Here is a 13,700-nt window from a genome sequence, read left to right as displayed (position 1 = left end):
ATTCTATTTTTTTTTTTTTTTTTTTTTTTGGTTGTTGGGGTTAAGAGTGAAAATTTAGAACTATTAAAAAAAATAACAAATTGATTAGAATTTAGAGTGGGAGATCAGTGTCGTGTAATGTCAAATGATCCCTCAATATGAGAGTATCTTTAGCATTTGTCATCAAAATAACAATAAAAATTAAATGCTTAAACCATTTTTTTTAAAAATAACTTAACTGGGACATTTTTGCTTTATGAAATAAAAATCTGTTTTTGAAAATTTAGTTTCATTTCCTCTTTTTTTTTTTTTTTTTTAGGTGCTTTACAATCTGCAAATATTCTCATAGAACACGTTCAGCAGAACAAGATAGATGACATGGGTGATATCGTGAAAGCTATTGAAATGGGCTATAAGCTTCTAAACGACTTAAGATATACGGCCCCTACAGTCAGTCTTCCACTGCGGGAATGCCTAGAGCATTTTGGATTTCATATACTTAACAACCTAACCGTGTGCGTCTATCCACAACTTCAGCCACTAGTCAGCATCCAATTAGAACCAATGATGTCTATCACGGATTCTTCATCTCAGCATCCCATCAAAGAAATAAAACAAAAACTACATCAACATCTTCTGAAAGTGATCGAAAACTTGTTTGCAAATGTGCGGACGACTTACATGATACGTCTTATCCAATCCATACAATGCCCGGTCTATATAGCTGGTCATGAATGCCAAAATGTGGAGGAGTGTTTTTGCGCCCTCAGAAAAGTTAAGGTCACTTGTAAACAAGAAGATTATATATGTATGCACAGTCATAAACCCTATTCTTACGATGCCTTCAATAATACAATAAAACTCACGCAAATAATAATGCTGATGGATCATGAATTGATCGACCAAGTCAATAAAGAAGATCTTGCTTTAATGAAGCAAGTCGAACTCATGATGGGCGGGAATGTGTATATGTTAGGTAAATTGTTGGTGAAACTTCTAATACCAACTGCCGGTAATGCTTTGCCATTAACGCACAGTCAATTCCAATCTCTAAAGAAAAGGTTTTCTTTATTTCCTAAATGTTCAAAATATATCAGGAATTATCTGTTTGCAATGTGGAAACGCATTAGGTCTAGGGGCCGTGCTGTTTCGGACTTCTTTCTGGAGAGCAAGATGTTGATTGATCTATTTGGGTTGAATACCTCTGTAGAACGTTGGATGAAAGAATTATGCCAATCCACAAATTGCGTTGATCTAAATCAAAGCCCTGGAATCCTAATACCCTGTGACGGTTTTAACGTTTGTGTCTACGAGCGATTCATTGAATCTCTCATCCAGTTGTACGAGAGATCTGACCCATTTGAATCTTTGATAAAATTCACACAATACACAGGACTTTTAATGCGGAAGGCCATCGTCTTACCCAATTTGGATATTTTGTTATTTTGGTGCGAGATCTTTGTTGTTATTGCTTTGACGTTAGTTTTAAAAAACCAAAAACAAGTAATTTCTTCCCTTCCAGAGAGTTACCTGATTCAGTCGCAGTTTGTCGATTGTCTGCAACAAAAGTCTACATTTTCTTTCCAAACTGCAATAGCAAAAAGCAAACCTCTTGATGCTCAGAAAATGACGACCTTGTTTAACCGGATTGAAAAATTAGTGCATCTCTTGTGCAACCAGAAGATTCTTCAGGTGGCACTAAAAGACCGATATGTGAAATCGGGGGTTACTGAACGCTATCTTGTCATTGGCCTTCTTTTATTGAGCAACATTAACAGAGGAATCCCGGAACGCTTGTTACCTGAGATTCGCCATGCCTTAAATAGTCTTTCTATATCCAATGTAATGGCACCAAGATTGAAAGAATCTCTTTCCAAACTCCACAAAATAAAAGGATCTCTAGACACTGTGCTGATATTAAATGAGCTACTACAGAAAAGAGGAGACTCTCTCGGTCAGTATTATTGGAATTTTGACATCCAAACTGGTCAAGGCCTACAATGTTGTTTTCTTGCTAATGCAACGAGCAGTTTAAATTCCTTGAACTTTAAAGAGACAACGGAAAAACAAACGCAAGATGAGGAATATTACCCTGAAGAAGATGAAGATGGTTTTACTGAACCTGAGTTATCCCAAGTAAAAGAGGATGCAAAGAAATTTAAAGCGGTTGACATCATATCACGAGCATATCGCACGTACAAATGCCGCACGTTATTGAAGCAACTCGTTTTCAATGTTTCCAATGAAATTGCCAAGGAATCGGGAAATCAGGTGGATTATTTCACGGACATAAAACTGAACGAAACAGGTTGTAATATCTGCGGCCTGTTGTTCATCTCTCCGCCTCCGTTGCAACCTGAAATAATCGTGGAAGATGCACCCAAAGAGGGCGGACATTCTAGCCAGATTGAAGAATATAACACAAGGGAATCGGAAATGGAAAAACACAGAACTTTGCATTCTCACAAAGAGAATGAATCTTCCTTCCAATGTGGTGTGCTGAAATATCGGCAAGAATTTGTACCGATTTGGAAGAGGGCACAGAAAATACTCTTGAATGAGGAGCAAATAAATAATCTCAACCCCGAGATTGAATTTTACTTTGAACAACTTAATAAAACTATCAAAAAACTTGAAGACGAAATGCGAAAGATGTGTAAGAAAGCTTGCTGGAAAGACTTTCCTATTTTGCATTCCATACTAAACGAAGTGGAAACGGATTTGGACAATCTTGATAAGAAACTCACAAATCAACAGGTATGTTTTACTTTGATCTCTAAATATGCCCCCCCCTTACTTTTTTTATTTTATTTCAGCAAGAAATCAGAAATCAGATAATTCTGAGTTCCTTCAGCTATAACCGAAACCAAAAAAAGCTGATTTCTTGATAAAAAAAAATGAAGATGTTTTTAGAAATAAATTTTTTTTTACCAAAAAATCTGGGTTTTTTTGGCAAGAAATCAGTTTTGTTTTTATCAAAAAATCTGGGTTTTTTTTTTTTTTTTTTTGGCAAGAAATCAGTTTTTTTTATCAAAAAATCTGGGGGTGGGGGGTGGGAAGAAAGCCTTTTTTTTTTTTTTTTTTTTTTTTTTTTTTTTTTTTTTTTTTTTTTTTTCTTAGCAAGAAATTTAATTATTTTTAACAAGAAATCAGCTTTTTTTTGTTTCCTTTTACTTTAAATAGTTTTTTCTTTCTCCTTTTTAAACAATTTGTTTTCCGGATTGAATTTGCACATACACCAACAAGGTCGCATATATATATATATTTCAGAATAGTTTTTATTTAACAATCAGTTGTTATGGAAACGTGAGATTGTAAGGTTTATAAAATATTACTGGCAGTAATATTCTATAAGTTATCCCATCTAAACAAGAATTGCTCGATATGCAAGATAGAGCAAATAAATTAAATTGTAATTCAATGAATTTCAAAAAACTCTCATTGAAATGAATTTCATATCAAAGAATGTTTATTATTCTAAGCAAGACAAAGAATTCTTTAGAAAGTTAATCTCCTTAACCTATAGGGTTTCGATGTCAACCATCTCATCAGAGGAGAGAAAATATTAGCAAATATTTATAAGGTATGCACCTTATTTGCTAAAGTCAGTGAGACATGGAAAGTATATGTGTGTTCATGTGTATATAGGGATGAATATGCACATGTTTCACTCCACTTCCTACCACTCACCACTACCTACTCTCCCTAATATTAACACCTCGCCCGACTAAAAATAATATAGACTTCTAATCAAAAGAATTCCACCAGACTTTGAATTATTATCGCTGGACCCACAAACAAATTTATACGAGCACTTGCCCGATTCGGATATCTACACAGCTATGCGGATTACCCAACATATAACTTGGACTTTATTACCAAATGGATGTAAAGAACGCATAACATGGATTTTACCAAGCAAGCTGGATCTAAAAAAACTTTCATATCCTTTTTCTGCAAATCCTCCTGCTACAGGACTTCTGATAAATTTATGATTTTGACTTTGACTTTCCATGTCTCACTGACTTTAGCAAATAGGGTGCATACCTTTATAAGTATTTGCTAATATTTTCTCTCCTCTGATGAGATGGTAGACATCGAAACCCTATAGGTTAAGGAGATTAATTTTCTAAAGCATTCTTTGTCTTGCTTAGAATAATAAAAATTCTTTGATATGAAATTCATTTCAATGAGAGTTTTTTGAAATTCATTGAATTACAATTTAATTTGTTCTCCATTAATATTCCAGTCTCATATATTGCTATCACCGTGGGTACTCTCCTTGCGGGCTTAAGACAACTTTTGTGTTCTTCCAAGTTTTCTCCTTTGTTGTTTTTGGTTGTTGTTCTCATGTAAAAATTCAGTCTACTATCACATCTACAATCATGCAGTTCCTCTTCCAAACTACCGAAGAAGTACATTTGAATAAACTTTTGCCACTTCATCTTCAGGTGGCAAAACGCTCCCTATTTGGTGGCATTGGTTCCTTCCACCCATCTACCGCCATTCCAAAACAACTGTTGTAACTGTGTAGATTTTGAAGGAACTCTTTAGAGATGAGACCTTTGCCTGAGACAAATCTTGCAGCAACTGAGGCAGTAGTGGGAAGCTATCAACCTTGACAGAACAACAACAACCAGAGTCTCTCCTTTAAATTTAACAGCTGAGCAATGCTGACATGTCCATTTTTCCTATGTTAGTTGTAGTGAGAAGTTGGTTATTTGTTTTTGTTTTACGGCATATCAACCCTTTTCAGGTTATTTAATGCCGAATCCAGTGATTTTGAAGAAAAAGTTTTTAATAGAATATATTTGTTGTTTTTTTTTAAGTCGGTTTCTACTTAACCCATAGTTGGGACCCTAACAGGTACTACCACTCCGAGTCAGAGTGGACCTGGGAGCAATGGCAATTAAGGGGTGGCTCCCTAAAGCTTGGGCCTTACCATCAGATATAGTTTAAGGTCATTTTTGTTGTAGAGTCATCCTTTTCTATTGCAATTTTCTATTTCTCGTTGTTTCAAAGCATTCGTTGTCTAGTTGTGTCTTTTTCTATCATTTGCGGGGGAAAAAGTTATACTCTCTCTCCTCGCAGCCCTTCGGATGAAAGATTCGTTTGGTTCGGATTCATTCTCTCAACTCACCTCGTTTACGTCATCTTTTTGTTTCCTCGTCTGTTTCATTTGCTTTTTGTCTTGCTTCTTTCAACTGACCTTGTGCCCATCTTGTTTTATTTGCTCGTCATATTGCTTCCCTTTCCCTGTCCTGGATATGACCTAAAACTATATCCGATGGTGAGGCCACATCTTGCGGGCTTTGGGGAGTGTGGATCCACCCTTTAATTGCCATTGCTCCCAGGTCCACTCTGACCCGGAGTGATAGTACCTGTTAGGGTCCCAACTATGGGTTAAATAGAATCTAACTTAAAAAAAAATATACTCCATTAAAAATCGTTCCTCAAAATAACTAGATTCGGCATTAAATAACCTGAAAAAAGTTGATATGCTGTAAAACAAAAACAACCGATTTTGAATTTCTTTGCCTTCTCTGAATTTCTTCTTGTGATGAATTTAACCACCTGGCAGCATGTCTAGTTCTACCAGCTTCACGTTGGGTCGCTCTTTCCAAATTTGTTAATCTTGCTCTCCTTTCTCTTTGACGTATTCTGTTGAGCTCACAATATCTTTTTCGATGTGAAGCATTTTTGCAGCAACTCTTACTCAATTTGCTTCTAATCTTGCCAATCTTTCTCTTCAAAGGTCAAAGTTAAGAGATACAGTGCAATAAATTTTGGCCTATGTTAGGGCCCCCTATCATGCCAAATTTCATCAAGATTGTTTGAGGGGATAGCGATGGAGGAGGGTGATCTGATTCAAATTCACAAAGAATTAGTCCCCTGGAATAGTGAACATTGACTTGGCGTGCACCATCCCTAGGTTGGAGAGTTTATGAAGAGCCGCATTCAATATGATCTTAACATTGGACCTTTTTATTAGGGCGATAGCATGTTAAACACAGGGTTCATACTACAAAACAGGCTACAATGAATGAGTTGAAAGCAACCATTAAAAGAAGATGTGTCAACATACCGGTTAAACAGATTAGGAACATTTTTGATTCAATCAGTAAGCGTTGTCAGCTGTTCATGGACCACAATGGCCAACAATTTGAACATTTTCGATAATTAGCTGGTTTTTATATTTGTTTACTTTTGATGTATGAAACTTCTTTCTTATAATAAATGTTGGTTTTATGGTCATTTAAAGAGTGTATACATTTTATTGGGACACCCTGTATAAAGATAGATAATGAATATATATATTTATATAAATAATGTATTTATATATATATATAGATAATGTATGTATGTATATATATATATATATATATATATATGTATATAATGTATGTATATATTTATTTATATAAATAGATAATGTGTGTATATATATATATAATGTATGTATGTATTTATTTATATAAATAATGTATATATATAATGTATGTATATATATATATTTATTTATATAAATAGATAATGTATATATATATATAATGTATATATATAAATAGATAATATATATATAATGTATATATATAAATAGATAATATATATATATAATGTATATATATAAATAATGTATATATATAATGTATATATATAAATAGATAATGTATATATATAAATAGATAATGTATATATATAAATAGATAATGTATATATATAATGTATATATATAAATAGATAATGTATATATATATAATGTATATATATAAATAGATAATGTATATATATATAATGTATATATATAAATAGATAATGTATATATATAATGCATATATATAAATAGATAATGTATATATATAATGTATATATATAAATAGATAATGTATATATATAATGCATATATATAAATAGATAATGTATATATATAATGTATATATATAAATAGATAATGTATATATATAATGTATATATATAAATAGATAATGTATATATATAATGTATATATATAAATAGATAATGTATATATATAATGTATATATATAAATAGATAATGTATATATATATATATAAATAGATAAGGTATATATATATATATATATATATATATATAAATAGATAAGGTATATATATATAGGTATATATATATATATAAATAGATAATGTATATATATAGGTATATATATATATAAATAGATAATGTATATATATATAAATAGATAATGTATATATATATATAAATAGATAATGTATATATATATATATAAATAGATAATGTATATATATATATATATATATAATGTATATATATATATATAATGTGTGTATATATATAGAAATAGATAATGTGTGTGTAAATATATATATATGTATATATTTGCATGTACTGTGTTCAGTACATATATATATATGTATATATTTGCATGTACTGTGTTCATGTTTGAACTTATTGGGACACCCTGTATAAAGATAGATAATGAATATATATATATATTTATATAAATAATGTATTTATATATATAAAGATAATGTATGTATGTATATATATATATATATATATATATTTGTATATAATGTATGTATATATTTATTTATATAAATAATGTATAATGTATGTATATATATATATATATATTTATATAAATAGATAATGTATATATATATAAATAGATAATGTATATATATATATATATATAAATAGATAATGTATATATATATATAAATAGATAATGTATATATATATATATAAATAGATAATGTATATATATATAATGTATATATATATATATATATAAATAGATAATGTATATATATATAATGTATATATATATATATATATAGATAATGTATATATATATAATGTATATATATATATATAGATAATGTATATATATATATAATGTATATATATATATATATATAAATATATAATGTATATATATATAATGTATATATATATATATAGATAATGTATATATATATAATGTATATATATATATATATAGATAATGTATATATATATATAATGTATATATATATATATATATAAATATATAATGTATATATATATAAATAGATAATGTATATATATATATAATGTATATATATATATAGATAATGTATATATATATATATATAGATAATGTATATATATATAATGTATATATATATAAATAGATAATGTATATATATATAATGTATATATATATAAATAGATAATGTATATATATATAATGTATATATATATAATGTATATATATATATATATAATGTGTGTATATATAGAAATAGATAATGTGTGTGTAAATATATGTATATATATATATATATATATATTTGCATGTACATGATTCATGTTTGAACTGATTAATTTATGTTAGATTCAACATTTTGAATATTTATGTATTTTTAAGTGTTCGACGAATCCTGTTTTAACTTGAATTGTAAAGTTTAAATCAAAAAAATCGCATAAAAACAATTTGTTTTCCTTTCCAGACTGAATCGGCCAACAAAGACCAAAACGAAGCCGCCATTTTGGAAGACGATGGACTTGATGATTTTGATGATGCCCAAGACATTGTGCAAGAACCAAAAGCTATTCGAACACAAGTTTTTCGCAGAAAGAGAAAAGGAGGCTATTGAATATTTCTGTATGTGTATGTGTGAGAGGGCCTTTTGTCACAGAATGTGTTGAAATCGTCAGAGAATCTGAAATTAAATCCAGAGTTCACACATACATTTAATGCGTATCAAATCAAATTTATTGGCAAGGAATTTCCAAGTGCAATAAGTCTTGTAAACATAGGATATATAGACATCTACATTCCATTAAAAAAAAAAAAAAATTTATAAACCATTAAAATACTTAAAAAATATTTATAGATAACACATCTATATACCATGAAAATACATAAGCAAGATATCTACATACAATTTAAATACCTATTTACCATTGAAAAAGATATCCGCATAGATCTATATACCATTAAAATACCTAAGGAACATCTATATATAATTAAAAATATAGTTATATACAATTAAAATATATACATACCATTACAAACATCTTATTATGTATACCCTTTTACACACATTAAATAGCTAAACAAGATATTTAAATACCATTAAAATACCTATAAAAGATATCTATATATAAGTAAAATACCTATATATCATTAAAATAGTTTTTAAAATATTTATATAGATATATACCATTAAAAAGATATCTTTATAAAATTTAAGACATATCCCATTAAAAACAGCTTGTGTATCTTCTTTTAAACCAAGTTACCTGTATGCCATTAAAATACCTAAAGATATCTATTTAGATTTATATAGCATTAAAATACATAAAAGATATACCTATTTACCATTAACAAAGATATCTATATACAATTAAAATATGTATATACCATTAAAAACCTAAAAAGATATTTATACACAATTAAATAATATCTGTATACCATTAAAAGATATCTTTATATAATTAAAGTACCATTAAAAAAGTTCTTATTGTACATGTTCTTTGGTTGGCCTACTTTAAAAGATAGCTATACAATCAAAAATACCTAGAAAATACCTATATACAGTGCCATGCAAAAATATTCAATACTTTTGTGAGGCACTGTAGAATTGAAATACCTAACAAAAGATACTTATATACAATTAAAATAACTAAAAAATATATCTACATACCATTAAAATACCAGTGATATCTATTTACCATTAAAATACCAGTAATATCTATTTATCATTAAAATACCAGTGATATCTATTTATCATTAAAATACCAGTGATATCTATTTATCATTAAAATACCAGTGATATCTATTTGTCATTAAAATATCAGTGATATCTATTTATCATTAAAATACCAGTGATATCTATTTATCATTAAAATACCAGTGATATCTATTTATCATTAAAGTACCAGTGATATCTATTTATCATTAAAATACCAGTGATATCTATTTATCATTAAAATACCAGTAATATCTATTTATCATTAAAATATCAGTGATATCTATTTAACATTAAAATGCCAGTGATATCTATTTATCATTAAAATACCAGTGATATCTATTTGTCATTAAAATACCAGTAATATCTATTTATCATTAAAATATCAGTGATATCTATTTAACATTAAAATGCCAGTGATATCTATTTATCATTAAAATACCAGTGATATCTATTTATCATTAAAATGCCAGTGATATCTATTTGTCAGTAAAATACCAGTGATATCTATTTATAATTAAAATGCCAGTGATATCTATCATTAAAATACCAGTGATATCTATTTATCATTAAAATACCAGTGATATCTATTTATCATTAAAATGTCAGTGATATCTATTTATCATTAAAATGCCAATGATATCTATTTATCATTAAAATACCAGTGATATCTATTTATCATTAAAATACCAGTGATATCTATTTATCATTAAAATGCCAGTGATATCTATTTATCATTAAAATGCCAGTGATATCTATTTATCATTAAAATGCCAGTGATATCTATTTATCATTAAAATGCCAGTGATATCTATTTATCATTAAAATGCCAATGATATCTATTTATCATTAAAATGCCAGTGATATCTATTTATCATTAAAATACCAGTGATATCTATTTATCATTAAAATGCCAGTGATATCTATTTATCATTAAAATGCCAGTGATATCTATTTATCATTAAAATACCAGTGATATCTATTGACCATTAAAATACTGATGATATCTATTTGCCATTAAAATACATAAAAGATATCTACATACCATTAAAAATATATCTCTATACCATTAAAAAAGATATCTATACCCCATTAAAACATATGCCCTTAAAAAAGACCCTCTTATTGTGTATGTTCTTTTATTCACCATTAATTTCGTTGACTACTCAGTGACCTGACCTTGATGACATGATCATCAGCATTCATATTTTAAGTGTATGTATCCCTTGTGTACTTAATAAAAAAGAATTGCCTATGTGAGAAGGCAGTCTAAAAAAAAAAAAAAAAAAAAGAAATAAAGTTTTTGTAAGCAAATGCAACTGTGTTATGACATTTTCATCGATATTTTTATTTGAATTTCGTCCAGTATTTTGTCCTTGTTTTTTTCCGAATGAAAATTTTCCATTTGGGGGAAAAATTCTCCGTATATATTTTTTATATTTATTCTTTACCGAAAGTTTTTATTTTGTATTTTTTTTTTTTTTAAATTATTGTTTTTTTTTTGTTGTTTTTATCGTTATACAACTTCACACAAAAAACTGTTGTAATAATATCAAAATCAAAGTTAATTTTTTTTAATTGATTTTAGTTAAAATATCAATTCTCATCCAGTATTTAACCTAATTAAAAAATGTTATATTTCCAAACATCATATAATTTGACACCACATAATACAGGGTGACACAAATAAAACGGACCCCAACTCTAATTAGGCCCTGTTTCTTAGTGTTTTGTCCGAATGAAATGAAACTTTGGTCATAACTAGAGTTTATTATATTCAAAACATCACATCAAAACACTTGGGTGTTTGACCTTTTTTTTCTCCGTTCTACAGCATATGCTCTAGATGGCCTCCATTTAGCTTTTGTTTTTGTTTTTTTTTTGGGTCACTCTGTATAAGTTTCCTTTATTAGTAGTATTGAGCTATTTCACTTCATAAAATGTGATTTTTTTTTTTCAGTTTAAAAAACTGCTTGATCAATTTAGATGATTTCTAGAATATGACATTTTTGTTCTGTGATGGATACATATATTATAAAGATTTTTCTGTACTTTTGTTTTCCTAAGTTGAATTGTGGACCAAAATATTTGTGCCTTCGCGTCAAGGCTACGGGTTCAAGTCTGCCAACTTACTACTTTTTTTTTCTCAACAACACACACCTCAAAACCTTTTTTTCTCAACAACACACACCTCCAAACCTTTTTTTTCTCAACAACACACACCTCCAAACCTTTTTTTTCTCACCAACACACACCTCTTAATCTTTTTTTCTCAACAACACACACCTCCAAACCTTTTCTCAACAACACACACCTCCAAACCTTTTCTCAACAACACACACCTCTTAATCTTTTTTTCTCAACACATACCTCCACATTTTTTTTCTCAACAACACACACCTCCAAATCTTTTTTTTCTCAACAACACACACCTCCAAACCTTTTTTCTCAACAACACACACCTCCAAACCTTTTTTTCTCACCAACACACACCTCTTAATCTTTTTTTCTCAACAACACACACCTCCAAACCTTTTTTTCTCAACAACACACATCTCCAAACCTTTTCTCAACAACACACTCCTCTTGATCTTTTTTTCTCAACACATACCTCCACATTTTTTTTTCTCAACAACACACACCTCTTAATCTTTTTTTCTCAACACATACCTCCACATTTTTTTTTCTCAACAACACACACCTCCAAATCTTTTTTTTCTCAACAACACACACCTCCAAACCTTTTCTCAACAACACACACCTCCACATTTTTTTTTCTCAACAACACACACCTCTTAATCTTTTTTTCTCAACACATACCTCCACATTTTTTTCTCAACAACACACACCTCTTAATCTTTTTTTCTCAACACATACCTCCACATTTTTTTTCTCTCAACAACACACACCTCCAAATCTTTTTTTCTCAACAACACACACCTCCAAACCTTTTTTCTCAACAACACATACCTCCAAACCTTTTTTTCTCAACACATACCTCCACATTTTTTTCTCAACAACACACACCTCCAAATCTTTTTTTTCTCAACAACACACACCTCCAAACCTTTTTTCTCAACAACACACACCTCCAAACCTTTTTTTCTCACCAACACACACCTCTTAATCTTTTTTTCTCAACAACACACACCTCCAAACCTTTTCTCAACAACACACACCTCCAAACCTTTTTTTCTCAACAACACACATCTCCAAACCTTTTCTCAACAACACACTCCTCTTAATCTTTTTTTCTCAACACATACCTCCACATTTTTTTTTCTCAACAACACACACCTCTTAATCTTTTTTTCTCAACACATACCTCCACATTTTTTTTTCTCAACAACACACACCTCCAAATCTTTTTTTTCTCAACAACACACACCTCCAAACCTTTTCTCAACAACACACACCTCCACATTTTTTTTCTCAACAACACACACCTCTTAATCTTTTTTTCTCAACACATACCTCCACATTTTTTTCTCAACAACACACACCTCTTAATCTTTTTTTCTCAACACATACCTCCACATTTTTTTTCTCTCAACAACACACACCTCCAAATCTTTTTTTCTCAACAACACACACCTCCAAACCTTTTTTCTCAACAACACATACCTCCAAACCTTTTTTTCTCAACACATACCTCCACACTTTTTTTTCTCAACAACACACACCTCCAAATCTTTTTTTTCTCAACAACACACACCTCCAAACCTTTTTTTCTCAACACATACCTCCACACTTTTTTTTCTCAACAACATACACCTCCAAACCTTTTTTTCTCAACAACACGCACCTCCAAACCCTTTTTTCTCAATACACACCTCCAAACTCTGGACACCCCCAGTAGTTTAATATATTTCGTTAATAAAATATCTTTGTTTAAACTGAAAACAACAAAAAATAATAATTTGGAAGATTTTTCTCACCATCCAAACAAACAATAAAAAAATACTGTGTTGAAATTTTTT

The 13,700-nt window shown here is 29.1% G+C and overlaps 1 protein-coding gene across 2 annotated transcripts in view; it reads left to right on the top strand.

Annotated features, from left to right (window-relative positions):
* The window catches only part of LOC145269675 (TPR and ankyrin repeat-containing protein 1-like), a 105,761-nt gene extending 92,303 nt beyond the window's left edge, over positions 1-13,458 (top strand). For both annotated transcript variants that reach the window (XM_080125384.1, XM_080125385.1), the window contains 2 exons: positions 299-2,736; positions 8,476-13,458. In XM_080125384.1, coding sequence (XP_079981510.1) covers positions 299-2,736; positions 8,476-8,622 — 2,585 coding nt within the window. In that variant the 3' untranslated portion in view covers positions 8,623-13,458. The remainder of the gene's footprint in view (positions 1-298; positions 2,737-8,475) is intronic.
* The last annotated feature ends 242 nt before the right edge of the window (positions 13,459-13,700 follow it).

The sequence above is a fragment of the Euprymna scolopes genome, chromosome 45 (genome assembly GCF_053919585.1).
Source record: "Euprymna scolopes isolate OS-2025 chromosome 45, ASM5391958v1, whole genome shotgun sequence".
NCBI lineage: Eukaryota > Metazoa > Mollusca > Cephalopoda > Sepiida > Sepiolidae > Euprymna > Euprymna scolopes.
The sequence above is the reverse complement of the archived record's forward strand: the minus strand, read 5'-3'. Positions and strand labels throughout refer to the sequence as shown.